Source organism: Hesperophylax consimilis, chromosome 1 (assembly GCF_061612785.1).
Source record: "Hesperophylax consimilis isolate HC1 chromosome 1, BYU_Hcon_1.0, whole genome shotgun sequence".
Classification (NCBI taxonomy): Eukaryota; Metazoa; Arthropoda; class Insecta; order Trichoptera; family Limnephilidae; genus Hesperophylax; species Hesperophylax consimilis.
In genome coordinates, this window is record NC_142836.1 from 29,921,562 (window position 1) to 29,947,486 (window position 25,925).

Below are 25,925 nucleotides of genomic sequence, written 5' to 3' on the forward strand. Positions count from 1 at the left end.
TAATTATTTCAATAAGACTTTCATTTTATAATTTCTTAGAGTTCACGTGTGGGGATACATTTATGTATTCTAAACAAGGGCCAAGACAAGAACCGAGAAGTGAAGAAAGAACTATATACTTATTGTAGAATAACTTTTTTCTATGTTTCAATCATATGTCAAAATTATTTCAATAACATAGCGAACATAACCTACAAACCTATACAGTGAATAAAGTCGACGATTTCTTCAATAAAAGATAATATTACATTGTTACGTATTATAATTACACAGATAAATAAAAAATGTTAAAACAAATCGACGATATCACCCTTTTCATTTGAGTAGAAATGTTAACAAGTGTCCAAAATAATTTTTGCTTGCGTTTATTAAATTTATCAGATATTGTAAAATATTCAGAATGTACTGCAATACATGGAGAAAAACTGAAAGTTTTTTGCTTTACACGGTTAAACGTTATAAAAATGGAAAAAATCATTGGGTAATAAATTCAAACTTTTATGTACTGACTAAAAAGGAACACATTGTAACCATATAAATTGTCCATAATTAAGATAATATCTAGTGACTGTAAAAATATCTTATACCATTGAATTAGAAAATTAATAAAGTTTTGAATGTTAAAACATTAATTTCAACTATTTACAGAGCGTACTAAAGCAAAAGAATCACCCCATAGATAAGGCGAGAGAGCATTTTGATGACTTCTATGGTTCAGCTTTTGGTAATCAGTGGGATCCCATTAGGGAGGCCCTCCTGAGGAGGCATAAGTATGTCGCACTTATTAACAACTACGGTGAAGACAAGAATACTATGGAAACTTTGGAAAATATGGGTAAACTTGTCATAAAATATAATCTTATCAATCCATGCTTAAAATCAGAAATTGTAGTCTGTCACAACTGCTCAGATAATAAAGTTATTTACTGTTTGTATTTTAATTATGCAGATGTCCGGAGGCAAAGTGAGCTTACTTCCGGGGTGATTCTACACGACAGTGCAAGTAAAAAAGAAAAATTACTTTTTTTGAAATTCTGACGTTTTAAGGTAGTTTTAGGCAAGAAAGTTTGTGTTTGTATGGGAAAATAAATATTCTTTCGTGGAAAAATATTTTTGAATGAGAAATTAAACATTGGAATTTCGAGAAAAGTTATCTCTTTTACTTCTACCATCACGTAGAATCACCTCCCGAAGTTAGCGCACCTTACCCCCAGACACCCTGTATTATGTATTTATTTCCAATTCCAATTGCTGACTGTAAATTACCCTAATGTTAAATATTGTTTAATCAGGAGCATATAACATGCGGAATCTTTTTGAGGCACACAAGCGTTTTCTTGAGGATTGCGGAGAACCAGAGGTAGAAAGTGCTACTGGTCCAATGACCCATGGCAATTCCCACGATCAAATCAAGGCCTACGCGGCTCAGGTCTCCCGCAGTGAAATAGCCGGATTATACGAAGGAACCAACTCATTAGAAGTCCCTCAGACGCTAGACACAGGTGGGGCAGTTCTCGGGCAAAGCCCACTACCAGATGAAGTACCTACTGAATCCGTTGAAAATCAGTAAGTTGTTTGAAATTAATATGATGATTTTACTAGTAGGACCAAGTATAAACTCTGTAATAGAGTAACATGATGATTTTACTAGTAGGACCAAGTATAAACTCTGTAATAGAGTAACATGATGATTTTACTAGTAGGACCAAGTATAAACTCTGTAATAGAGTAACATGATGATTTTACTAGTAGGACCAAGTATAAACTCTGTAATAGAGTAACATGATGATTTTACTAGTAGGACCAAGTATAAACTCTGTAATAGAGTAACATGATGATTTTACTAGTAGGACCAAGTATAAACTCTGTAATAGAGTAACATGATGATTTTACTAGTAGGACCAAGTATAAACTCTGTAATAGAGTAACATGATGATTCTTTGTCTAACTAGTGTTTGTTACTTAGACCCAGTTATTTCATTCGGGATATAGCTAAAACTGTGATTCTATCAAAACTTTATTTTTTAACTCCGTTCGAAGTTTTAAAAATATCAATTTGGAATGATCCAAATTTGAATGTCAGGCTAAAAAGTTTATGAAGTTTTGGTTAACAACTTTAACCGTACCGCTTATGAAGACCCATCTTAGAGGTTCAGATTGAGATTTCCCATTGGTATAAATTCTCTGACATTCACCTGAGATGAGCTTCCTCGTGAATTTGTGTGGATCTCTTGAAATATTCTTATCTATCTACTTAGCGATAGTAGCATCACAGCTATGTAAACTATTATCGTCTTACTTATAAGATTCTTATGTGCCAGTTCAGCACTGGTGTAGTTACACCAGTCGTAAGCCCGGTTTAATGCTGGTTTTCACATACGTGGTAATAAGTCAAGTTTTTACTATTACAACCTTGATATTTACACTGCGTTTATAATTAAAAGGTTTACAGTATAATTCAATCTTTATCAATGCTATTGAACCATGAACATCATTAACAATCATCAGGGGAATGATGCGCGCCTCGCTGGGCGCGAGCCTTGTAGACTCGGTGATGGACGAGTCACGCCTCGTGCAGCCGGAGATGGGCATGACCTCTGCGACGTTGTGGACTTTCATCCCCTCCACACGCCTCATGGGCAAAGACGACTGGCTGCCCGAGTCTCACCAGTACAAGTATTACACAGGTTAGCTGGTTTGTGCAATTATAAATGGTTCCATGACAAATCAGAACAGTGACTAAACAGTACATTGAAGAAAATTGAATAAAATGAACTAACAAACAAACCTAACCTATCATTCAATCATATTCTGTTTTAGCCGTTTACCATTATAAATATACCACACACATTCACATTCAAATTTATGTTTTTTTATTGTGTGATGTTTTTAGTTTTAAAATTATAGCTATATATTTTTTTTTAAATCAATACCATAGCTGTAAAATCATTTTTGTTAGGTCCAAATTAATAAGATCATTCGAGAGGGTGCAGTCTATAAATTAATACTGTAAATCTATGCTTGCCACAATAAAATGAGAAAGAAAATAAATTCTGATAAATTAACACTTCATCAGAATTTGATTTTGTTTCTTTGCACAGCATTGCAGCATCTATGGATTTCACATCCCTGATATCAGAAAACCCATACCTTGCAGTCCCCAGGTGTGAAAAATCCATATCAGTATCCTTTTACTGGGCCCTTTTAAACCTACAACCTCCCAACCCAAAATTCAATACATAGAGCACTACGCTTCGGGGGTTTTCATAAATTTAGTATAACCTTTGAGTTACTTACGATCACAGTGCCCATTTTATCTAATGCATACATTATTTAAATGCCATAAACTTTGAACATTCAAATTATTTTCCAGACGCCAGCGACTTCCCTTTAACTATCGAAGAGGATGATGTATTTGAGTTTCCGGAACGTCTCAATGTTTATGCTTTTGATGGAGAAGATACTTCCAGTTTTCCTGCACCAAGGGCAGGAGATACGGGTTTGTGCATTCATAATAAAACATTTTTTGTTAAATAACGCTTCCACTTCAACCTTTGGTTTTTTACATTTCTGTTAGTTGAATTTAGTTGTGAGAAGTAGATATAAAATAGGTATAAAAACTTATTAGGTGTGTAGGTACATGGTTACAAAATGATTTTTGTCATCATAATGCGTTTGATATTGTGTATAATGCATGATCCTGATAATGAACACAGTATCCCTGTTTCAGGTGTGTTCAACTATTACTTGATGGACGGAGCATCCATCCTGTCAGTGTTGGCCCTGGGGGTGGAACCTGGAGACCGTGTCCTGGACATGTGCGCAGCCCCCGGAGGCAAGTCCCTGGCTATCCTTCAGACATTGCGCCCTGACCTCCTGGTTGCCAACGATTCCTCCTACTCTAGAACTCGCAGGTTTTACGAATATGTATTATTTATTGGATTCCATGAAAAAATAGAACATCGAAGAAAAGTAAAGAAAAGAACAAACAAACATAGAATTTTAACCTAAACTATGCTTACCTAACCTAACCTGTTCTGTGTTCTGTTTTATCCGATTACCTATTAGGACCATAATAAATTGTAAGGTCTGCTTCTAGTTTCTTTTACCGGCAGTTCAATGAAGGGTGCTCCAAAGTATAACATAATGTTGTTGATCCCCAAGTCCTATTGGCACCGGTACACGGCCAGGCAGGAAATATGCCTGAACAGACGTTCTCAACCTTTTTGGGCCCATTGCCCACTAGAGACTGCATTATAGAAAATTTCTTATTGTGTATACAGTTTTTTTGTCAATATTCATGCTATGTAATGTTTACTGTGAATTCTTAATGGGAAGATTATTACAATCTCATATTTAAGTTATGGTTAACCACTCAATCGATTTCGAGCTTTCCAGGTGTTCTTTTTTCGATTCGGCCATTCTATTTAATTAATACCGTACCTCCAAATATTAGTACGGAAATATATGAACTGCCTACTGCGGTTTAAAGCTAATGAGTTCACTTAGAATTCACCGTTTAGCCCATATATTTAGGTTTTATAAAAAATAAAAATCATTAAAAATCACAAACCCAAATTTGGGTAGCTATCGCTTGAGTGGATAAGGAAATGCTCTTGAGGTTAAAATATCGCTCGGATTTTCATTATTAATTCACTGTTTTAATTCAAATTTTCAGAATAGAAAAAGTGTTCAAAGAATATCTTTACGATTATACATCAAACAGCAAATGGAGTGAGAGACTGAAGATAACTCAAGCGGATGCCGTATTATTCGCAGATGCTCAAGGTTTTGATAAAGTAAGTACAGTTCTGTAATATTCCATAAAATGTAAAAAAATAAGTTTTGACTATTTTATTTTATTTCTATATACACCCCTTATATACAGGGTGTCCGGGGGTAAAAGTTTGTTAACTTCGGGAGATGATTTTCATGATATTAGAAGAAAAAAAGATTAATAACTTTTCAAAATTCCAATGTTTATTTTCTATTACAAAAATATTTTTCCATAGAAGAATATTTATTTTCCCATACAAATAATTCTACTTTTTACCTAGAAACTTCCTAAACATTGGAATTTTGAAAAAATTTATGTATCTTTTTTACTTCTAAAATCATGAAGAATACATCTTTGAAAATAATATAAATATATCGTCTGTAAGTGGCCTCAACACAGTTTCATAATGCCTTCAGAAGGCGAAACTGCTGTCACGCGTGATAATAATTACACAGCAGAACACGTTTACAAAAAAAATATGATATTTTGTTGTAAATTTTATAATCATATTGTTGAGTATGTAAAAGGTACTTATATAGTTTTTTTTGTATGAAACTGTAAAAATAATATTTTAATAAACGTCGATTTATCGGTATTGAAACTGAATCAATTCTCGATCTTCAGGTTCTGGTGGATGTTCCATGTACAACGGATCGCATTTCGATAAAAGAAAATGACAATAACTTATTCAAACCGAGTCGGAATAAAGAGCGACTTAAGTTACCAGAACTGCAATCTAGTATTCTGTGGTAAGTATTCAAGTACTTTGTAATTATAATAATGTACAACTAATAATTTACAGTGAAACCTGTTTATAAGGTTCCCACATAAGAAGTTTTCAAACATAAAAAGTTTTGTTTTTTTCGGTTCCTCGGAACCAGAAATTGTCTAAATAAACTCACATATAAGTTATTCCACATATTCTGGTATCTTGAAGAACCTTATAAGAGAGTTTCACGTTTTACGAAACGAAGAAGGATGAGTTTTGATCTTAATTTACAAATTGTTTCAGTAACGCCCTGTCTGTTTGTCGTGTGGGAGGAACAGTAGTGTATAGTACCTGCGCCCTGAGTCCTATACAGAATGATGGAGTGGTCCACTTGGCATTAAAGCAGGCCTTCGAAGAGAAAGGAATCAGGGCCACCATCAAGTAATAATATATTCTTTTTATTTTTCCACTTCAATTAAATAGTTTTCTCTATTGTCTTTCTTTATTTAAAATAACTTATAGAAACTTGTGAACAAGGACAAATTGTCCAGTAAAGAATACTCACTATGGTTATACTTACATACACGTCACCGTGTCATATCCCGGGGTAACCCCCAAAGCCCTTGACTGACTTGTAGACCTAAATGATCCCTTCTGACCCCTCACCATGTGATATAAGAAAAATGCCATAATTACATAATTTAAATCATGGTTTATACTGCCGTCATAACTAAAAACACATTAATTACCAAAATTAGCAAAAATGAGTTGAGTATGGGAAGTTATTAAGTATGAATTTTTTATTTAATTAATTTAATTAATTGTCGGAAACCCGGGCGTTTATTGCAATTACATGATACATATTGCAAATGTGAAAGTAACCCGCCTCACTAGAAGATTTCTTTTCTGAGGCGGGTACATATATTTGCTTACACATACACATACATTTATACAAATATATTTATATCAATATATACATGGAGTATTCCATATATAGTTACATACAAACATAATTACATAAAAACAGGAATTTCGTGGGAACTTTAAATTAACAAAATGGTAGCGTCTAAATCTCGTAATAATAACATATCAAAAAATAGTTTAAACCACAGTATTAGGTATTGATAAATTAGGCATGCGTAAAGTATAAGGAGTTTTAATAAGAAAGAGTAAATCACTATAAATGTAAATAACACATGTTTGTAAATAAGGAATGAGAAATAGACTAAGAAGGGATTGCTAGAAATTTGCTGATGCATGCCCTTTTTTATGTAGTAACCATGTGTTGAAATGTTTAAGTAAACTGTTTGGGTGTTTATGAGTGTTGCAGTAAGTGGTTTCTTTTAGGAAGGTGTTGAAGATGTAAGGTGCTAGGAAGGATTTGTGCTTTTTGGCAAAGGTTGCTTTAATTTTTGGTACTTGAAGTTGATTCTGTGATTTTGCCCTTGTGTTATGTGGGTGAGTTACGTGGCATGGTGAGGATTTTATGCATTTTATTTGAATGATCTTTTTAATGAATAGTTTCCTAATATCTAGTATATTATTTGTAATTAGGAGATTTTCTGTTGGATGCATATGGTTTTTTGAACATAATCCTAATTAATGTTTTATGCGTTGTGTTGAGGGGCTTAAAAAAATTGTCAGCGGCTCCCCCCCAGGCTGATAAACCGTACGTTAAAAGGCTTTGACATAGCGCGAAGTAAACATTTTTTAATTGTTTTTGTGACATGATGTTTGTTATAGTTTTAAAAATAAATGATAGTTTACGGATTTTCTTTATGAGGGAGTTAATGTGAAGTTCCCAGTTTAATTTATGGTCCACTGTTAAGCCTAGATACTTGATGTTGTCAGTATGTTCTATTTTTTCGCAGAGGTGGTATGAGGATTTTGAGGGAGTATATGGGTGTAGGTATAAAGGCGGAAGGGTTTTTGGTTGCCCAGTGATGGTTTTGCTAAAAGTTAGATATTTTGTTTTGGAGATGTTTAAGGTAAGTAAGTTTTTGTCGGGCCAATTTTTTATTTCTGACATACCGGTTTCCGCATTTTTGAAGGCCTTTTCCCAACTTGGACCTTTGACTAAAATTACCGTATCATCTGCATAACTGATTATCTTATAGTCGATAGATGCCATTTTAATCTCAGTAAGTTCGTTTATGTAAATGAGAAATAGAAGGGGACCAAGGACACTACCTTGAGGGACACCATACTTGATTTCTTCCGGATCACTGTAGCATTTATTCAGTTCTACTATTTGTTTTCTGTTTTTAGTATAGCTAATGAACCAGTCGAGGGGCGGTCCGTTGATACCAATTTTTTTTAGTTTCTCGTACAGAATGTCATGAGAGATAGTATCAAAAGCCTTACCAAGATCTAGAAAGGTCCAATCACCTTGGATCCTTCATCTGTCTTTTTAACAATGTAATTAGTTAATTCAGATATAGCCTGTTCCGTACTCATTTTAGCTCGAAAACCGAATTGACAATCTGAGAGTAAGTTATGTTTATCAAGATAGATTAATAGTCTTTTTTTCATTGCTTTTTCCAGAACTTTCGATAGTGAATTTAAAAGTGAGATAGGTCTGTAGTTAGCAATTAGAGTTTTGTCCCCAGATTTGTGGATTGGCGTTATAATGGCAATTTTTAGTTTGTCCGGAACAATCCCTTGTCTGAAACTTTGATTGAATATATGTAGGAGAGGTGTGGTTATATATTCATGCAGATTAATCAATATTTGGTTTGAGATTTTGTCAGGACCCGGAGCGCAATGTGGTTTGAGAGATAAGATAAGTTCAGAAATTTCTTTTTTGTTAAGTTTACATATATTAAACGAATGAATTGGTTGTTTGGTAGGGCTGTGATTGGATGATAGTTGTACTGTAGTGTGGTTATTGATAAGGATTTTGTTTGCTAGATTTGAGCCTACGTTGGAAAAATGAGAATTAATATAATTAGCCATTTTGTGTCTATCGTTTTTTGTTTCAAGTATTTCACTCTATCTTCAGTCAATTATTGACAGTTTATTAATATTGTTACTTTTTTTGGTTTTTAAATAAGCTGCTTCATTAATGACTTTCCAGATTTTTTTTGGATCCTTTCTGGCATTTTATATTTCATTCCTGTAAAATTTGAATTTAGCTTGCTTAATTAATTTGTTACAGAGATTTCTATATAGTAAATATGTAATCGTGTTTTAGTTTACTGTCGTATGGGTTTTTGTTTATTCTCATGTGCATCGTGTTTGTATTGTGAATACTCTTTACTAGCCCTGCTGTCATCCATGGTTTAAGTTTTAATGTTTTGTGAGCGTTGTTTTTGTGAGTTTTTGATGTGGTGTGTTTGGTAATATATATTTCTAGAGTTAGTAGGAAAGCATTAAGAGCTTTGTTAGGGTCTTTTTCTTTTAGTGTTGTGAACCAGGATTCATGACTTATTTCTGTCCTAAGCGATTTGAAGTCCGTGACGTTGTGTGTGGTGTTTATAGGAATTTTTGTTTTTTTTTTCAATGTTAGATCGAATGCTGATTGATGTAGTGTAGTGATCGGTGACCGTAGTATAAATAATGGATGAAATGGTTGTTTTTTTGGTTTTAGCAAAAATATGATCAATGCATGAATTGGACTCGAGGGAAGTTCTTGTGACAGAATTTATAGTTGACTTGAGGCCATAATGACTTAAGAGACTAAGATATTCATTGGTTTTCGGATTGCAATTGAGAATGTTTATGTTCAGATCTCCGGCTAAAATGAGTTGTTGTGTGTTTAAATTATCATCCAGAAGTTTTTGAAGGGAAGTTAGGAAAGGTGTGAGATTTTTGAAGCATGGAGGTCTATAAATAGCAAAAACAGATAGATCAGATCCTAGTGCAATTTTGATGCAATTAGCTTCCGTTAGGTTTATTTCAGAGATAAAGGGATCTAGCGATTCTGTAACGAAGATAACTATTCCGTCATTTTGGTTTAGTTTGGTAGTAGTATGGAATGTCGAATATCCAGGTAAGTTGATGTCGGTGTAAGAGTCTGTCCAGCATTCACTTAAAATTATAATGTCAAAATGGGAGTCGAGGTCTTGTAAAAGAACTGTAAAGCTGTCGGAAATTCTTACGAATGCTCCTAATATTTTGGGAGATTATATTTAACGAGTTATTTGTGTGAAATACTTTGAAATCTTGTGTAGTTTTGAATACATGTTATACAATATTGGGTGGTTCAAAATCTATATTTAGTAGTGAGTCCATTTGAAATAAATGGGGTTACATATATAGTAGACAGTAACAAAGATTGTAAACAATTAGATAATACAATGTAAATCGCCGACGTGTTTAATGTTTATTATTTTAGAACTAATGTCAGAATTTTTTTTAGTGAGAACTTTATTGTTTTTAAACCACGTATAAAGATAATTTTTTTCTTTGGCTCTTAGCTTGGTCTTCCATAATAGCTCTTTGAAGTGCGGGGTTAAGAGTTCGCCTACAAATACGTTGTTCTCTCTTGCGTTTTTGCGGGAGTTCAAAACTGTTTGCTGTGCTTCCTCATCTTGGAGTTGTACTTTGTACCTGTATGCTCGGTCTTCTATTTTCTGTGTTCTATCTTAATAACGTATTATTTATTTTTATTTTTTGTGGTTCGATATTTATCTATTATTTTATTATATTTTATCTATTATTATATTATTTCTTTTTTTGTAGTAAAAAAAGATAAAATTGAGCACGATGTTATCGCAAGTTTACCTATCTTGGTAGGTAAAGACGCGGTATTCCTGTTGATGTAAATAAATACACAGTTCTTACGCTGAAATGACTGCGTGTATACTGTGTTTTCATCTACCAATTAGTTTTAAATAATTTGTGTTTTATCGCATTATCAATTAATTTTATTATTACTAGATTTTTGAGCATACCACCACCAAACCTCCAAAACAACTACCACCACAAAACCTCCAAAACAACTACCACAACCGCTAAACAACTGCCACCACATAATAAATAAACAACACCACCACATAATAAATAAAAAACACCACTACCACCATTCGAACCACTACCACAACAACCACCACCACCACCAATCCACCACCACCACCACCACCAATCCACCACCACCACCACCAATCCACCACCACAACCACTAAAAAAATACCACCACAATAACCACAACAACAACAACCACCACAATCAATTCCACTACTACCACCAGAACCACAACCTCCACTACAACCACCTCCACTACAACTACCACCACAACCACCTCCACAGCCACCCAAAAACAACAACCACAACAATAACCACCACCACCCACCAAAACCACCACCTCAACCACCACCACAACCACCACCATAACCACCACCACAACCACAACCACCAAATAACTACCACCAGAACAACCACTGCCACAATCATCACAAAAACACAACAACCACCACAACAATAAAATATATAAAATGTATTTTACGTTATGTACGCTAGTAGATTAAATAGACAAGATTGAAATGTTGCTTGAATTGACGTTAGACGTATTTTTTTTTTAATTTATTGTTTATTTGCAAAAACAGTATGAACCAGAACATTGCAATATCGATAATTAACATTTACAAAAAAGTGAATAACAAATAGGTACATTTACAAGTGGGACAAAGAAAAAAGTTTCAAATTTAGATTTACAATTTTAAGTATTGAATAATAATATTTCACGTTTAAATACGTTGTAGGACATGTGGAAAATATCCACATTTCCTGCGAGGCAGTTAATTAACCTAGTGATTCTTCCCAAGGGCATCACCATTGGTAAGTTAGTTCTGCACCTAGGAAGAATCAAAAGCCTGTGTTGGCGGCCTCGCGCGAAATTATCCGGGACATAAAATCCTATTTTAGCCAGAATGTCTGGTATTGATACTAAACCGTTTAGTAGCTTATACGCCATCAGGAGTAATGCAACATCCCTTCTGGAACTAAGGCTGCATATACCCAGCATTCCCGAGATAAATGCTGTTGGAAACAGCCATGGGTAATAACCAAACTCTCTCATGTAGAGGTATCGTAAAAACTTTTTTTGTATCTTCTCGACCATTAGTACATAGACAGTGTCCTCTGGCCCCCATACCTGAGATCCATTCTCGAGAATGCTACGCACTAAGCTAAAGTAAAGCAGCCTTATTACTGCAAGGTTGGTCAAGTCTTTCGAATTGTGTATGACAAAACCCAACATCTTAGTGGCTGATTTACGGATCTTTTCAATATGAGCGTGAAATGTTAAGCGAATGTCGTACACAATTCCCAAGTCCTTGCAAGTCACCATGTGCTTCAGTGACGTATCTTTCATTTTGTAATTAAAATATATGGTCTTGTGTGCCCTTGTAAAGCACATCACTGAACATTTTTGGAAGTTGAACCCAAGTTTGTTATCAATACTCCAGTCAATAATTGCATCGATATCTTCCTGGAGCTTTCTACAGTCTTCTATCGATCTTATTCTCAGAAAGAGTTTGATGTCATCGGCAAAAAGTAGAAAACGGACGAATTTAATCTTTCCCTGAATATTGTTTATAAAAATTAAAAACAATAGGGGTCCTAAATTGGATCCCTGCGGCACACCAGAATTTGGTGGCTAGATCTGAATAGTCAAGTACCTACTTCTCGAAGTTCTCTTCCCCTCCCCACTCATTTCGCCTCACAACATACCCAGATCAGAGTACCAGAGAACTCTTGTGATATAATCTCTTTATACTGCTTTTACTTACTTACAGGCACTGCCGTTGGTAAGTAAAACAGAAAATCGCATATTTTCAACAGATATTATTATGTTTTACAAACTTTTTGATACAGATAATATAGAACAAGTGTTTTGAAAAAAAATCAGTACCTTGGGTCGAGTATAATAAATATGCTAAAAGGTTAAACAAAACTGCAAAAGTTTGACCCCTGTTTCTGGAGAATGACTGACTATGTAATTTACTTACCACGGAAGTATAGTGAACACCTTAAAACTATGTATTAATCTCTTTCTATTGCCTCAGATAGAGATTAATGATTATAATAATTAATGAAAGAATCTTTCATTTTCTCGCTGCACATACCATTACTTTGGTTGAATTGGGTTCTAACATCACTTTACCTTGCTCTGAGATATGAGGTGTCAAAACTTGCAAAGACAATTTGTCATAATCTATTTATGTACCGATTTTTGATTTTGAGGTTGAATCTTGTGTAAGGTATATTAGTTTAACATATTTTAAAGGAAAATATTTGAAAAGGACACATACTTACCATTTTAGAAGATACCTAAACGTGCAGATAGAACCAAATACAACCTGTTAGGGCATAATAATTCATTGCATAAGGTTCTAACTACATTTCCCTAATGCCATTCCAACGGGCCTGGTTCTAATTAAATATTTTTTCCTTTGAAATATGTTAAACTAAAATACTCTACGCAAAATTGAACCTCAAAATCAGAAAATGTTAAATAGATTATGAGAAAGTCTCTGCAAACTTTCACACCTCAGAACATGGAATATGAATCAGGGCTACACAGATGATCATTTGATTTTTAAGTTTTGTTCTCCCGTAGAAAAAGACAAGTGCACTGTAGGAATTATTTTAAGAACATGACCACTAATACTAAATTACTATATTCAAGTTTGTTATAGTAATGCGCACTTTAAGTGAAATGACACTAAACTGCGCTGTATGAATGCTATGTTATTATTATGATAATGCGAAGTTAGAACCCTAGCCAATTAAAGTGACAAACTACACTGCACCTCGTGAAAATTATGAACTATCATATACAGACAAAATGAAAATTGCAAAAAGTTCAGGGATGTTAGAACCTTGTAAACTAAATAGAAGCTTTAACAATTTGTTGTTACATCTTCGCCATACAAGTATCTACGGAAATACAGCGCAGATGGCTCTGAAAGTTATTTTGGTTATAGAAATGAACAAAAGAAATGGTTTCGAATTCCAAGGTCATTTTTTTTTAAATATGTCTGTTAGAACCTTGTCCAACTAAGGTGACGATGTAGTAACAATATAACAATATTTTTTGGTACATATCTCATCTGGCTATTAAACTAAAATTTTATCTTCTTTGTAGATTATTTGGCAAGAGTATGTCGGGCATCCGATCCCTGTTCAGCGTTGGAGAAGGACTTACGGCCTCCCGGTATGGCTACCTCATCACCCCGCAGCTGAATGCCAACTACGGACCTGCTTACTTTGCCAAACTGGTCAGGACAAATTAGTCAGGGTACATTAGTCACAATTAGTCATCTGTATAAATATTATATGATGTGTAAACAGAAAGATATTTTGAATAAATTTGTGTTCTTATGTATTGTATTGTACATGTTACCATTGTTTTCCACCACAAAATTTTAAAATTGTTTTTTTTTTTTAATGTGAATTCTGCACAAGAGTCCCAACCTTATGGAGCTAGCAGGACTATGGCTTCCCCAATTGTGGTAATTGTCAGTGGCGAGAGGAAGGAGATGGGGAAGTACCTGGCTATTCAGATATGATCACCAAACATTTAAAGCAATGTTTCAATTCTGAATGGTGGTTTTTCACCCTGGCAGTATTGAGAGTTTCTTCCACTCTGAAACATTGCGTGTTTGGTTAGTACATACACGTTATTGTATACTGTACACATATATTTTTTTAAAGAATTACATAATTGTGAACTTCCACATAGTAAATTTACTTACTTGAGCACGCCGGGATTTGAACACGCAACCTCTGCATTCGTAGTCGAAGATCTTAACCACTCGACCACGGAGGCCTTCATATATACAGTATATTTGTTATTTTTGCCATTCTGCTGTGTGTATGTGGAAGTATTTCCAAAATTAAAAGAGTGTTTTGTTTAAACAAGTATATTTTATCAAAATAAAACATTATATTAAAAAATAGTAGTTATATGTAGATCAAAATTAATATGTAAAAAAATATAATTCAAAAAAGTTTTAGCCTTAACACTGCGTTACACGCTAGCTTTTTATACCCTTTGTATAAAAAGGTAATAAACAATTGGATTCCTTCAGATGTCTTTAATTCCTCAAAAGAGGGGCAAATTATATTCAAAAACAAAATTGAAAAAAAGTCAAAACTTTTTTTTAAAACTTAACACAATACCAATCTTATTGGCTTCAACTTTTCGGTAGGTTTTTTTGTAATTTCTTTGAAACATGCCGACTACCAATTGAGTCTTACCTAGATAAGAATATCAAATTATTAACAAAAACATAGATGTGTTCTGCAATTGAGGAATTGGCTGCGATAACAACTTAGAAGTGCGCAAGTTGTTTTTGCTCCCATCGACTTTTCTCCAATTCCTTCTTTATCTGTTGTGTAAATATTACTTCTGTAGGTTTTACACAGATGGAGCTATGCGCAAAAGTTCAAAAACTTATTAAAAGTGAGTATTACGCATTTCAAAAAATTTTAATGGGTTTTTTCAAAACACCAATTTTCATCGTAAGTTGTTATTGCATCCTCAATTATAGTAGAGAGCGCGTGTACTGCAGTCATCACTAAAAAAAATTATATATCTAAGAAAAATATACATATTTAAATACATAAACATTATTAAAGTCATTACAATACAATGTCAGGTTTTTTTTAAGTAGGTACCTAACCTAACATAGAATTATAAATAAGATATTATTATGATCTAATGATTTTTACAAGCACAACATCCACAATACATTAGAGTTATTTATTTAGTTGTTTGTATGAAATAAACGTTATTGTATCAATTGTGCTAATTATGTCTTGCCAATTTGCAGAATTATTAGTAAAAATATCATGACAGATGATCGTATTTGTAGTAGTTGTTTTCAACCACCTACTGTTTTAAATTCATTTCTGTAATTTGAAAAGAAAAAACAAACTGTGTAATTATGTAGTAATAAACCAAAGTTACTTTGTAACTGTTTCCACGTCTAGAAAATTAATTCAAAGTGATCGAAGTTCAATTTGGCAAAACAAATCTATAAATGATATTTTCTCAAAGCTTTGGTACAGGTAAATAAGCGTAAGTTGGAGTTTTGCTAAAGAAAATAGTTACACAATAGTGTAAAATAATAATTAAATATTTTAAGTGCCTACTAATTAAGTCACAAGTAAAGGCAACAAGACAGCAGTAGTGCACACCATTTTATATGATTCATTTGATGAAAATGGTATATTTAGTGAAACACATGGAACTTACAAGTAACTGGATGGCTATATGCTTTTCTAATCCCTTAGCTTCTTTTCGTCATTATTATAAGTAAACAAAGCTCTTCTTTCTTATACATTAATTAACTACATTTTTTAATAAATCATCTACAAATTAAAAACTTCCATTTCTAAAAACATACATACATTCTTTGAAACTTAAACAAAGAAAATAAATAACTTTTCTGTTCATGAAGGTGTAAGTATAAGTATCTAGACATAAAATAACTACTCAAATAGAGAGTTATCAATTTACCTAAAGACTACTAAGTATCTGTTGGCTTTTCTAATACATACATATTACAAGTCGTGCACAAATTGAGCTTAAATAGTTTTTTCTACTTTTTTACGAGAATTGATTAGTGTTTTGCTAGATATTTTTGTAAATTAAATTTACTTTATAAACAATATGTTATGCCACTTAAGTTAATAAATAACTCTATATTAATTAAATATACATACACGAAATACGTACCTAATTAATGGTACATATTTCACCGTTATCATTGTCATACAAAAAGTCGCTAATTCAAGGAAATAAGCAACCTTCGCATTTGAACACTAACAGCATTAAAGATATAGATAGATCAATAATTTCCCAAGCATAATAATATAGGTACTCATATAAAGCAGAATAAATTCTTCACAATAAGTATTTCACACTTTCTTCTTCTTCTTTTGGTGGGGTACACATATGGGGATTAAAATAAACATATTCTTAATAATTATCATGTTCAAGTCTAAGTACATACCTATCAACATTAAAGCAGAAACTACTGAGTTATTTGTCTAAAGATAGCTTCACTCATACATTTATTGATTTATAATAAATATCTGCTACTGTTCATTAATAGGTAATTGTTTTCAAATAATTCATTTAGATTCGAGTAGTCTACCAATTAGCCATTGTTACTGATTTCTGCTTATCGTTGGGTATGGTTTAGTCACGGCCAGTCAGTTTGGAGTCTTCCTTGTTCTTGTCGTTAAGCGGCTGTCCCTCAACGTGGTCCTCTCCCGTGTTGGCGGGACGATTCCAGGCCTGCTCTTCACCAGATCCGAAGATAGTGTACACCAAGATCTCAATAATGTACAGCGCGATGGTCACAAAGAAGATGATACGCCAGGCGGAAATGGTTTGCTAAAGAATTAATATTTCGTAATACATTGCACATTCAAGAAGCAAGAAAGCATTATTTTGTAATTCAAGGGTTCTAAAAACTTTCTTATTTTGTATACAGTGAAACTCTCTTATAAGGTTCTTCAAGGGATGGAAAAATAACGTCTTATGTGGGAAAAGCTCGTAATATGTGGGTTTAATTATTGAATCCACATATTATAAGCCTTTCTTTTTTCAATTATCGAAGCATGAAAACTTCTTATGTGGGTTTACTATTGTATTAATTTTGAGATCGGTTCTATTTGGAGGAGAATATTTTCTTTTTCTTACATTTCCGTGTGTCAGGTGGCCGACAAAGAGAGGTACAATGATTCCAGGAAGTGTCGCAGCCGTATTTGTCAGAGCCATGAGAGTTCCTAGAATAATTATTCATTAGTACATATGTATTTTTCAATGCATCTTTATAAATTATTTCGACCCAAACATCAATGAAAATTTATATCCTTAAATCAATATATTTTTGTATTGTGACAGGAATCGAACCCACACTCAAATGCGTAAATAGAGCTTTTAATACAGGGCCATATTTTCGCAATTTGGTTTTCTAGTAACAACAAATGGTAAATCAGTTAATAACAAATTATGGTTTTGTTTTGACAGTAAATTGGTATTTTGGTATACCTGCAAAGTTGGGAGCAATATCAATGTGGTTGGAGAGGAATCCGCAGAACATGCCTCCGATGCAGGTGACTCCGAGAGCCATCAGTCCGACAGCAACACTGTGGTGGCATCCCACATAGCACAGACCCAGTAGGCAAACCATTGGCACAAATGAAGCTGAAAAGCATTTCATCAATAATCATTATTTACTTAACACATTTTGTATGCAACTTCATGACTTCATGTGCACAATCATTTTCTCACCGAAAAGTGTTCCGATCTTCCTCGAGGTGGTGGTTGTAATTTTTCCCTGCGCCTTCAAGTAATCCAGAGTGCGGCTGAGACACAAGCTGAATATCCAAAGGGTCAGGAATGGAATGGCCGTTGTCACTGCATTCTGGAAAATATGTTTGTATGTACATTGTTTTAGTAATGGCAATCTTAAGACGGTTTTCCTAGAGGAAGATGTTTTAACTATGGGATGCGATTCTACATTATAGATGGACTAACGAAAAGTGCTAAAATATGTTTTGCTAATTCAGATAAACAGTTTTCTAATTTATAGTTAAGATAAACAAAATAGAGAATATGCAGGTAAGGCTTCTTTTACTTGCATGTAGAATCTCCCTGTGAAATCACGGTTCAGGATATTCAGATGTGATGAACTTTAAAGATTTTCAGCTTTGTTTCTCAATGAATAGTATGTATTTACCTCGGTGATGTTGAACTTGAGGACCTGCTTCATGTAGAAGGGCAGCTCGATGAGCAGCATGTACCAGCCCCAGTTGGAGCAGGTGTGGGCCACCAGGATAGCCATGAATGGAGGAGACGTCAGCACAGCTTTCCAGGGTACGGCCATTCTCTGGAAGAATTGATCAAGTCAAAATAAGATTCATATTGTATCCTAGATCAGAAGGGTTTGTAAAGCAATGATTTCTGTGTGAAAATACCAGGAAACAATTACTTTGTTAAAACTGTTGGCCAGATAAGGATACAATCGACTTAATAATATAAGTAAGGAGAATTATGACTTGTGTAATACACTTTTTACAACTATAATGCATCTCCCTCGTGGACCAGTATGGAATCAATATAAACCGAGTGCTGTAAGAACCTGCATAGAAAAGTACAACAACGAACTGCGCTGCAAACCATTACCTCACTTTAGCGAACTTTACTTTTCTGTCCAGGGTCTTAAAGCACTCGGTTTATGTCAATTCCTTGGCCGAGGCTTGGCTGAGGGAGCCGACTAAGTGTAAAATTGCTGTGTCGACAGTCACTCAGATTTATTTATGGGATAATAAAATTTTCAGTGAAATCTGGTTTTAATTTTCTTTTCTTTTTTATGCTTGAAAACACAGTAGCTGAACTATATTATTCGGGTGATTTCATAGATAGCTTTATTGCAAGTCGCACTATTGTTAAAATCAAATGAATCTTAATTGAATGATGTTGTTACAAATATGATTATGTGTAGTATTTTTAATATCTTATGGTGCTAACCTTTCCATCGTGGGTATTACCAGTGCCGAGCACCTTGGCGATCATGTCTCTCTCCTCCTGGTCGATGAAGGGCTGCTTCTGCGGAGTGTCCTGGATCAGGAACACCCACAGGAAGCACCAAATGCAAGCCAGCCCACCCATCACATAGAATATAGACTCCCAACCTGCAAAACGCCATTAACAAGGTAAGGGGTGAATTATTTTTTTGTTTTGTATCAGTTTGTATATTATTTATTGTATTGTCAACAGCAACGAGGATAATTTAAGAATGTTTAATATCAGAGCATACAATTTATCATTGAGTTTATTGTAGGTACTTTTAAGAATTTAGAAAACTAATTCAGTCTGTGCTGTGATATTGACTGTAAAGATTGATATACAAATTACTCTATAGGTACCTTAGCTGTCATAATGAATGTTCCAAAAAAAAACTTGCCAAATACCAAATGAACCTTTGTCATAAGGCAAAGCTTAGTGGTAAATCACTATTTTGATTAATCTTTAAAACGAATTGGAGTAAATTATGAATACAAAAAATATGCTTTAGATAAATTGAAGGTTTTCCTATCGTTTTGCTTGAGTGAAATACAAATAAAAAAATAAATTACTCAATAAAAAATATAAATGTAAACTACTAAAAAAAATATTTTTTCAATAGAAATGTATGAACGCGTAAAGTAAACAACTTTTAAAGAATACATTATAATATGTACCTATCTAAGATTATTTGTGACAGTTTCACTTGATTATCTTTTTTGCTTTCTTATAAAATTATTTATTAAATAAATAAAAAACAGTTTTGTGCTTGAAATCGAACGTTTCTAGACTCCGTTTGTTAAGCGATTTTTATGCATATTACCTACAATATAAGGTATACTAAGAATATACACATTTTAGGCTTGTAGCTTCCTCATAAGTCCTAGTGGAGGAAGCCATGGTGACAATCTCCAAAATCACAAATAAAAACATTGAAAACCAATGAATGAAGACAAACAATATCATTTTCATATTGATAATCCAATGCATGTTTTAGTCTTATGAAGGTGCTAAAAATTATTTGTGTGTATAATGTATTTGCGTGAGATCATACTATATACTACTTCAATATTATTTCTGGTGAATGATAAACATGCGGTAATTTTCTTATTGTTAAACATCAAGTAACAAGGCTGTATGATGTAGAAAAAGCATATACCAAAAAGCAAAAATATTTTTGTAAGAATCATAGGCAGGAGATTTCAGCAGAGAAAACTGTCAGACACCAGAGTACACAATAAAAATTTAAAATTATAATAGTAGACATCTATCTTGTGGCACGATTTATGTGATTTATGCTTTGTAATTAATACTATTTAGACAGGAGCTCATTCATTACTGAAACTTCTGAGGTCATCAATTGAAAAGGTATTAAATTACATAACGATGCAACTTTATATGGACTTCATAAAGCACACAACCTTAGTAAACATGGAAATGATTGCTGCCATAAATAAACCACTAACATTGCTGCTAAGAGAAAATCCAAAATTAAATTACATATATGAATTCGAAAGTATGCAGCTAGGAAAATACCAGAAGAACGTTTACGAGTAAATTTTAAATAACTACATAAATGTGCAAGGAAATAATCTTGTTTAATACGTTCGATATAAAGTATGTAGTACCCAAAAGGTGTTTTTATTAGTAACGGCAGCACTGAAATAAATAATATTTTAAAAATAACTAAGTAGGTACTTTAACCCTTTAGAGCCGTGTGCCGATGACACAACATGACACTGCCCCTTGAATATGACGGGTAGCTGTATAGGCTGTGTCAAAGAAAATGTACTGCATTATCTACCGTTACGAAATTTGGTCACTGCATGGGGAACAGGTAGTGTCCCTGTCATCTGCTAATACGACATTGGAAACATCGGCAATTATGTACTTTTTTCAAACATAACGGGAAACAGTTTTGGTAAAAAAAATAAAATTAACCATTTAGATTATGAAACTACGAAAAATCAGTATAAACACAACGAAACAGTTAATGTATTTATAGAATTCTTACCGAGATTAGCTGACAGTACTCCCGCCAGCAACATGGAGAGCACGGTGCCGAGGGCTGTGCCAGCGTACACCACGGCGGACAGGACCCCCCTCTCGGCCGGGGGTGCCCAGCGGGACAGCAGGACGTGCATCGCCGGGAAGGTGACTCCCTAATACAATCAACCACTAGCCCTTAAAACTCCGTTAATAACATTACTTATTGCAATACTGTGAAGTATTACATGAAACGATACATTGAGGTACGCAAGAGGGTAACCAGGGAAACTTTTAGTAGCTTACTTTATAAGATGGCTTACACAAAAAGAACCTATGGTGAGGAATGTAGAGATTCTGATTAATTCCAGGGAAGCTGAGTGAGTTATTCTTATCATTAGTAATGTGCAAAAAAGCAAATATCTGATTTTTTTAAATAAGAAACACCTTTGATGATTTTTTTTTAAAAGAAATTAATGTAATAGGTACCTTATAAGAGCGCCCCTGTCAGTACAGTTTAAAGACATGGGAACTATGTCACCAACCGGTTAGGTAGCGTTATGAGGTTGGGACTGTAGAAAGGAATTTATCAATGTGGGTCTTGAAAACGCCCGGATTATATGAAGGAGGAAAAATAGATACCGGTAGCTCGTTCCACAGACTTACACTAAAACGAGAAACGACTCATTCTCATGAAGTCAACATCAACTGTGAACGGGTGTTCACTCGTGTCCGTCGAGTTTCACGCATGTGCACCGGGGATCAATGCCGCTAGCTCCTTAGAGCAGGCTCCGTTAAAATACCTGTAGAACAAACTCAGCATGCCCACATTACGTCTGTACATTACAGATGGCAATCGGTATATTATCTGAGCCCAGGGGTGACTCTCAAATTCAATTGTTGGGCGTACATGAGATTTGTACAGGGTTAGCAGCTGGTCGCTGTTGAAGAATCTGCTATCCCTACACAAGACGTCTAGTTTGTTTGGAAGCCACATTTACTCGTGCTTCCATGGAGCCAGGGCCGGCCCTAGGCACTCGCAATTGGAGCAGTCCACTCCGGGCGCCGAATTGCCAAAGCGCTTATAATACCTCACCTAACACATCGCCCTCAAGATTATTTTTCTTAAAAACGGCGCTACGCGAAAATAAAAATCATCCAAACAATATTGATTGCAGTGATCTCCTACCCAGGCGTCTACTGGTTTTGACAATGGCCAGGCGCCGTTTGGCTCAGGGCCGGCCCTGTATGGAGCCCCGATACTTGAGCCGATCTAATACACTTGCTCCAAGCATTTCAATGGAATCTTTACTAGGCAAGGACTCCCTCTTTGCCAAAAACAGACATGCTTGGGTTTTTGAGACGTTGAAGCTGACCAGGTTTGCCCTACACCAGGCACGAACCTTCTCTAGGTGCTGATCAACTTTAATAATACGTAATTACCACTACCACCCATATTCTAATTTGTAAAATCTGGAAACATAGAACTAAGTAGATACATAAATGTATTATGTGAAGCAATTTTCTTCAATTAGCATTAGGTACCTATATAGATAATTTCTCTAAAGTAACTTTCAAAATTACATTTTTCTATCGAATTTTTGATATAATAGGTGAGAACACCTTGATTAGAAACTTTACGATGAAACAGTCGCATTTATTTCCTAAATACAAAAAAAACCTATATTAATTATTTGCAGACCTGAAAACAAACTTTAAAGTGCGAGTGTTAGTTGGTATGTACTCTGACAGAGAAAAACAATTTAGAACCCATATAAGAAAAGAAAATGAAATGCTGTAGTTAAATATTATTATGTGGGTTATTTGATTCTTTATTCTGTGGTTATTTGTGTATTGTAATATGGTAATATTATTGCTTTTAAAAAAGAAAAAGAAATGTGCATAAGAAATTAATATTGATAACTGTGCTCCCATAGAATACCATTGCCATCACCATGTAGATGTAGAATGAAGCTGTATACCAGGTTGTTGAAGAGTGCATTAGAATAGGTGGCGAGAGTTTTGCATCCGTTTTCTTGAATCGGCTATAGGTGGCATTTTCTTACCGAGTTCCGTCATGACATTGGTGCCTGTAAAGTATGCTTTGAAGCCGCCCAAGGCTGTGCCGCCGTGAAGCATAATGGTCATTTTGACCCGATCGTCTGGGGGGGCCCAGCGCCCCACCAGGGTATACAGCGCCGGGAGCGCCATACCCTGCTCGCACAAACCAAACAACCAGGCTCAACTTCATATTTCATTTATCAAAATAACCCTAACTTTAAAAAAACAACTGTTACCTATTATTTTATAACACCAATGTCAATTTACCATAAAGGAGTCGCCTTTACTCGTAAATTATTTTAGAAATTACAAATACGAACACGGATAAATTATTTTGTATGCATCTTTGGTTGGTTAACTATGTAAAATAAAAATAAAACATGCACATTTTCATAGAATTATTAAACTTCAACCGTCTTACAAATTAGATTCTTACACCCCTGTTCAACATAATCATGGTAAAGCCGGCCTTGAGCCTAGTTTAAGACCGTTTTAACCAAACAAACACCATGGTAAAAAGTCAAAATTTTCACTGTTCTGACCTTACGCGCCGCGTTAGCGTAAGCGTATTTAAACAAAATTAATTAATTAACGTCATCTGTGAACACGTAGAATACAACGAGCGTTGCGTTTAACCTTAACTGTTAAATTTGTTAGATTATGCTTTTTTTACGCTGTGATAATACAATATAGACTGTTTTTTTAATGTATTTAGCCAAGAAAAAATTATCATGGTTTAGATTTTTTAATTATTATCTTAGTTTGCCTATTTGTATGTTTTGGTTAGTATCTTTTATTATTGATAAATATTAAAGTAGTTATCACATGCCTTTTTTGTTTTTACTGAGGACTTCTATTGTTCTTTATTTAGAGATTATAAAAACTTTCATTGTTTTAGACCGTTTTAGACGAGCATTCGCTCGCAGTTCTGTAGGTATTCGCTCGGTTGGTCGAAACCTTGGAGTAACAATATAAAGAGATCTCACTATGCGAAATGTTGTTACTCTAAGGTCGAAATATGACTAAACTTGTTGTGGATATTATTCTTTAGGCGTTTACACCAGGCAAGTGTGAGCAGGAACAGAATTCTCCGGCTGCTCTATGTTCTTGCTCGTTTGGTCTAAACCCGGCTCCATTGGATTATATACAAATATTCTTCTTTGTATTATTACTAGTACTGTTTTTATTATTATTTCCAACACCTAAAAACCTTCGATAATAGAACAGTTATATTGTTTTTTTGTCATTGTTCCTTGTCAAATCCAAATGCAAATATGAATGCATCAGTACCTTCATGTAATTCATTTTGTCGCTGTTGCAATCTCGTGCTGTTCATGTAAATCTTTCCTGGATACATCGGCACAATTTAGTGTCTAGTCTGGTTTCTTCTATAGTTCTCTTACAGTTCATTATGTTATGCACCATTTTGCATACGAATCTGTACAAAAGTTAGTCATACAAGATGGCTGCCGGGCATTTTCCCCTCACTCTAGCCATTCATACAAAATCGCACTAATGCTCTGTCTATGGCTTTTGAGGTCCATGGAAAACACATCAATGCTAATAAAGTAGGCACCTAATATGAAAGTACTCACCCCTCCGATGCCCTCGCCTATTCTCATGGCAATGACGGCGATGTGGGAAGCCTGCGCCATGACGGGGGTCAGCAAGGTGCACACTATGTTGATAAGGACACTGAAGAACATCACCCACTTAGCTGAGAACACCTCGGCGATTCGGCCCCCTAAAACGACACGTAGGTTTTACGATAGATAATAGAAACAAGGTTTCTACCTACCGAATCGGCGAGTTTCCATGCCATGTCTCCCATGGTTTCTATTATTATCTAAGGTAATACTATCTACTCACCTTTCAATTCTTATTATTATAGAGATATTCCTCAATATTTCGACTGTACTCACAAACAATATCGATGTTGCTAATTGATAAGTGGTTTAAGTAGTTACCCACCTTTGCAAAAGACATATTTAAAGTTTCGTGTCTACATTCGTTTTTGGAGAGAGAAAAATATGGGTGGTTTAAATATTTTTTTCCCAAAACCTATTTATTTCATTGGAAAAAAATATAACGGAAAAACAGCACTAATGCAAAAATTGTAGTTACCTACATCCGGCATTATTCATTGGGACAGTCAATATTGTAGTAATTATACCGAAGAAAAATATATATATATACGAAAATCAAGAAAATCATTAAAAAATGGTTAATAGATCAAGCTTTTTTATACTGATATTGTTTATAATCTTATGCATATATATAAATATACATATGAATATGAGTAATTTGCCTGTGTTACAACTGACTGTCTTTGTATTTTATTATTTTGTATTGTAGTAAGTTAAAAGTTTCTTTTTATTGTTTCTTTTTTATGTATGGCTCTGTTTTTGTGATTATTTAAGTTCTTATTTAAATTCTTCTGTATATATTTTAAATATTGTGATTTCTCGCTTTTTGTATGCTTTGATAATATATTATGTTAAACTGACCTGCTGACAAACTGCTTGAGCAGTTTAGCGGGTATAATTAATAAAAAAAAAATTAAAAAAAAAAAAAAAAAGAAAATGTTGAAAGAGTTAAATATCTCGACATATATACAAATTATTTCAGTTCAGTTTTAGTGCCAGGCGTAGTTTACTTTACTCTAATACTTTATTTTCAATCTACAATGGCTGTAATCAATTGATTTTCTAAGAAAAATTGAAAACCTGCAGCACAAACACAGACATGAGACGAGAAAAAGAAATGAAATAATAAGACTTCCCTTCTATCAACTAGCCTAAAATGATATAATAACAGAACTTTCAGAGAACCCGTAAATGAACGTTGAAATTTGATGAATTGTT

At 34.2% G+C, this 25,925-nt stretch overlaps 2 protein-coding genes across 2 annotated transcripts in view; one reads left to right on the forward strand and one right to left on the reverse strand.

The window, feature by feature from the left end:
• Positions 1 to 165: 165 nt before the first annotated feature.
• On the forward strand, positions 166 to 13,777 carry l(2)10685 (5-methylcytosine rRNA methyltransferase l(2)10685). The gene is made up of 10 exons (XM_089632104.1): positions 166 to 481; positions 649 to 835; positions 1,293 to 1,566; positions 2,509 to 2,687; positions 3,374 to 3,499; positions 3,731 to 3,914; positions 4,679 to 4,799; positions 5,402 to 5,526; positions 5,790 to 5,927; positions 13,576 to 13,777. The coding sequence occupies exons 1-10, from the start codon at positions 401 to 403 to the stop codon at positions 13,721 to 13,723; spliced, it is 1,563 nt and encodes a 520-aa protein (XP_089488230.1). The 5' UTR covers positions 166 to 400; the 3' UTR covers positions 13,724 to 13,777.
• Positions 13,778 to 14,337: 560 nt separating this feature from the next.
• MFS3 (major facilitator superfamily transporter 3) overlaps positions 14,338 to 25,925 on the reverse strand; it is a 43,025-nt gene continuing 31,437 nt past the window's right edge. The window contains exons 4-11 of the mRNA XM_089632115.1: positions 24,657 to 24,805; positions 21,029 to 21,176; positions 18,979 to 19,142; positions 18,188 to 18,337; positions 17,740 to 17,872; positions 17,497 to 17,652; positions 17,146 to 17,231; positions 14,338 to 16,836 (exon numbers count right to left, since the gene is read on the reverse strand). Of these exons, the coding sequence (XP_089488241.1) occupies positions 16,639 to 16,836; positions 17,146 to 17,231; positions 17,497 to 17,652; positions 17,740 to 17,872; positions 18,188 to 18,337; positions 18,979 to 19,142; positions 21,029 to 21,176; positions 24,657 to 24,805 (1,184 nt within the window). The 3' untranslated portion in view covers positions 14,338 to 16,638. The remainder of the gene's footprint in view (positions 16,837 to 17,145; positions 17,232 to 17,496; positions 17,653 to 17,739; positions 17,873 to 18,187; positions 18,338 to 18,978; positions 19,143 to 21,028; positions 21,177 to 24,656; positions 24,806 to 25,925) is intronic.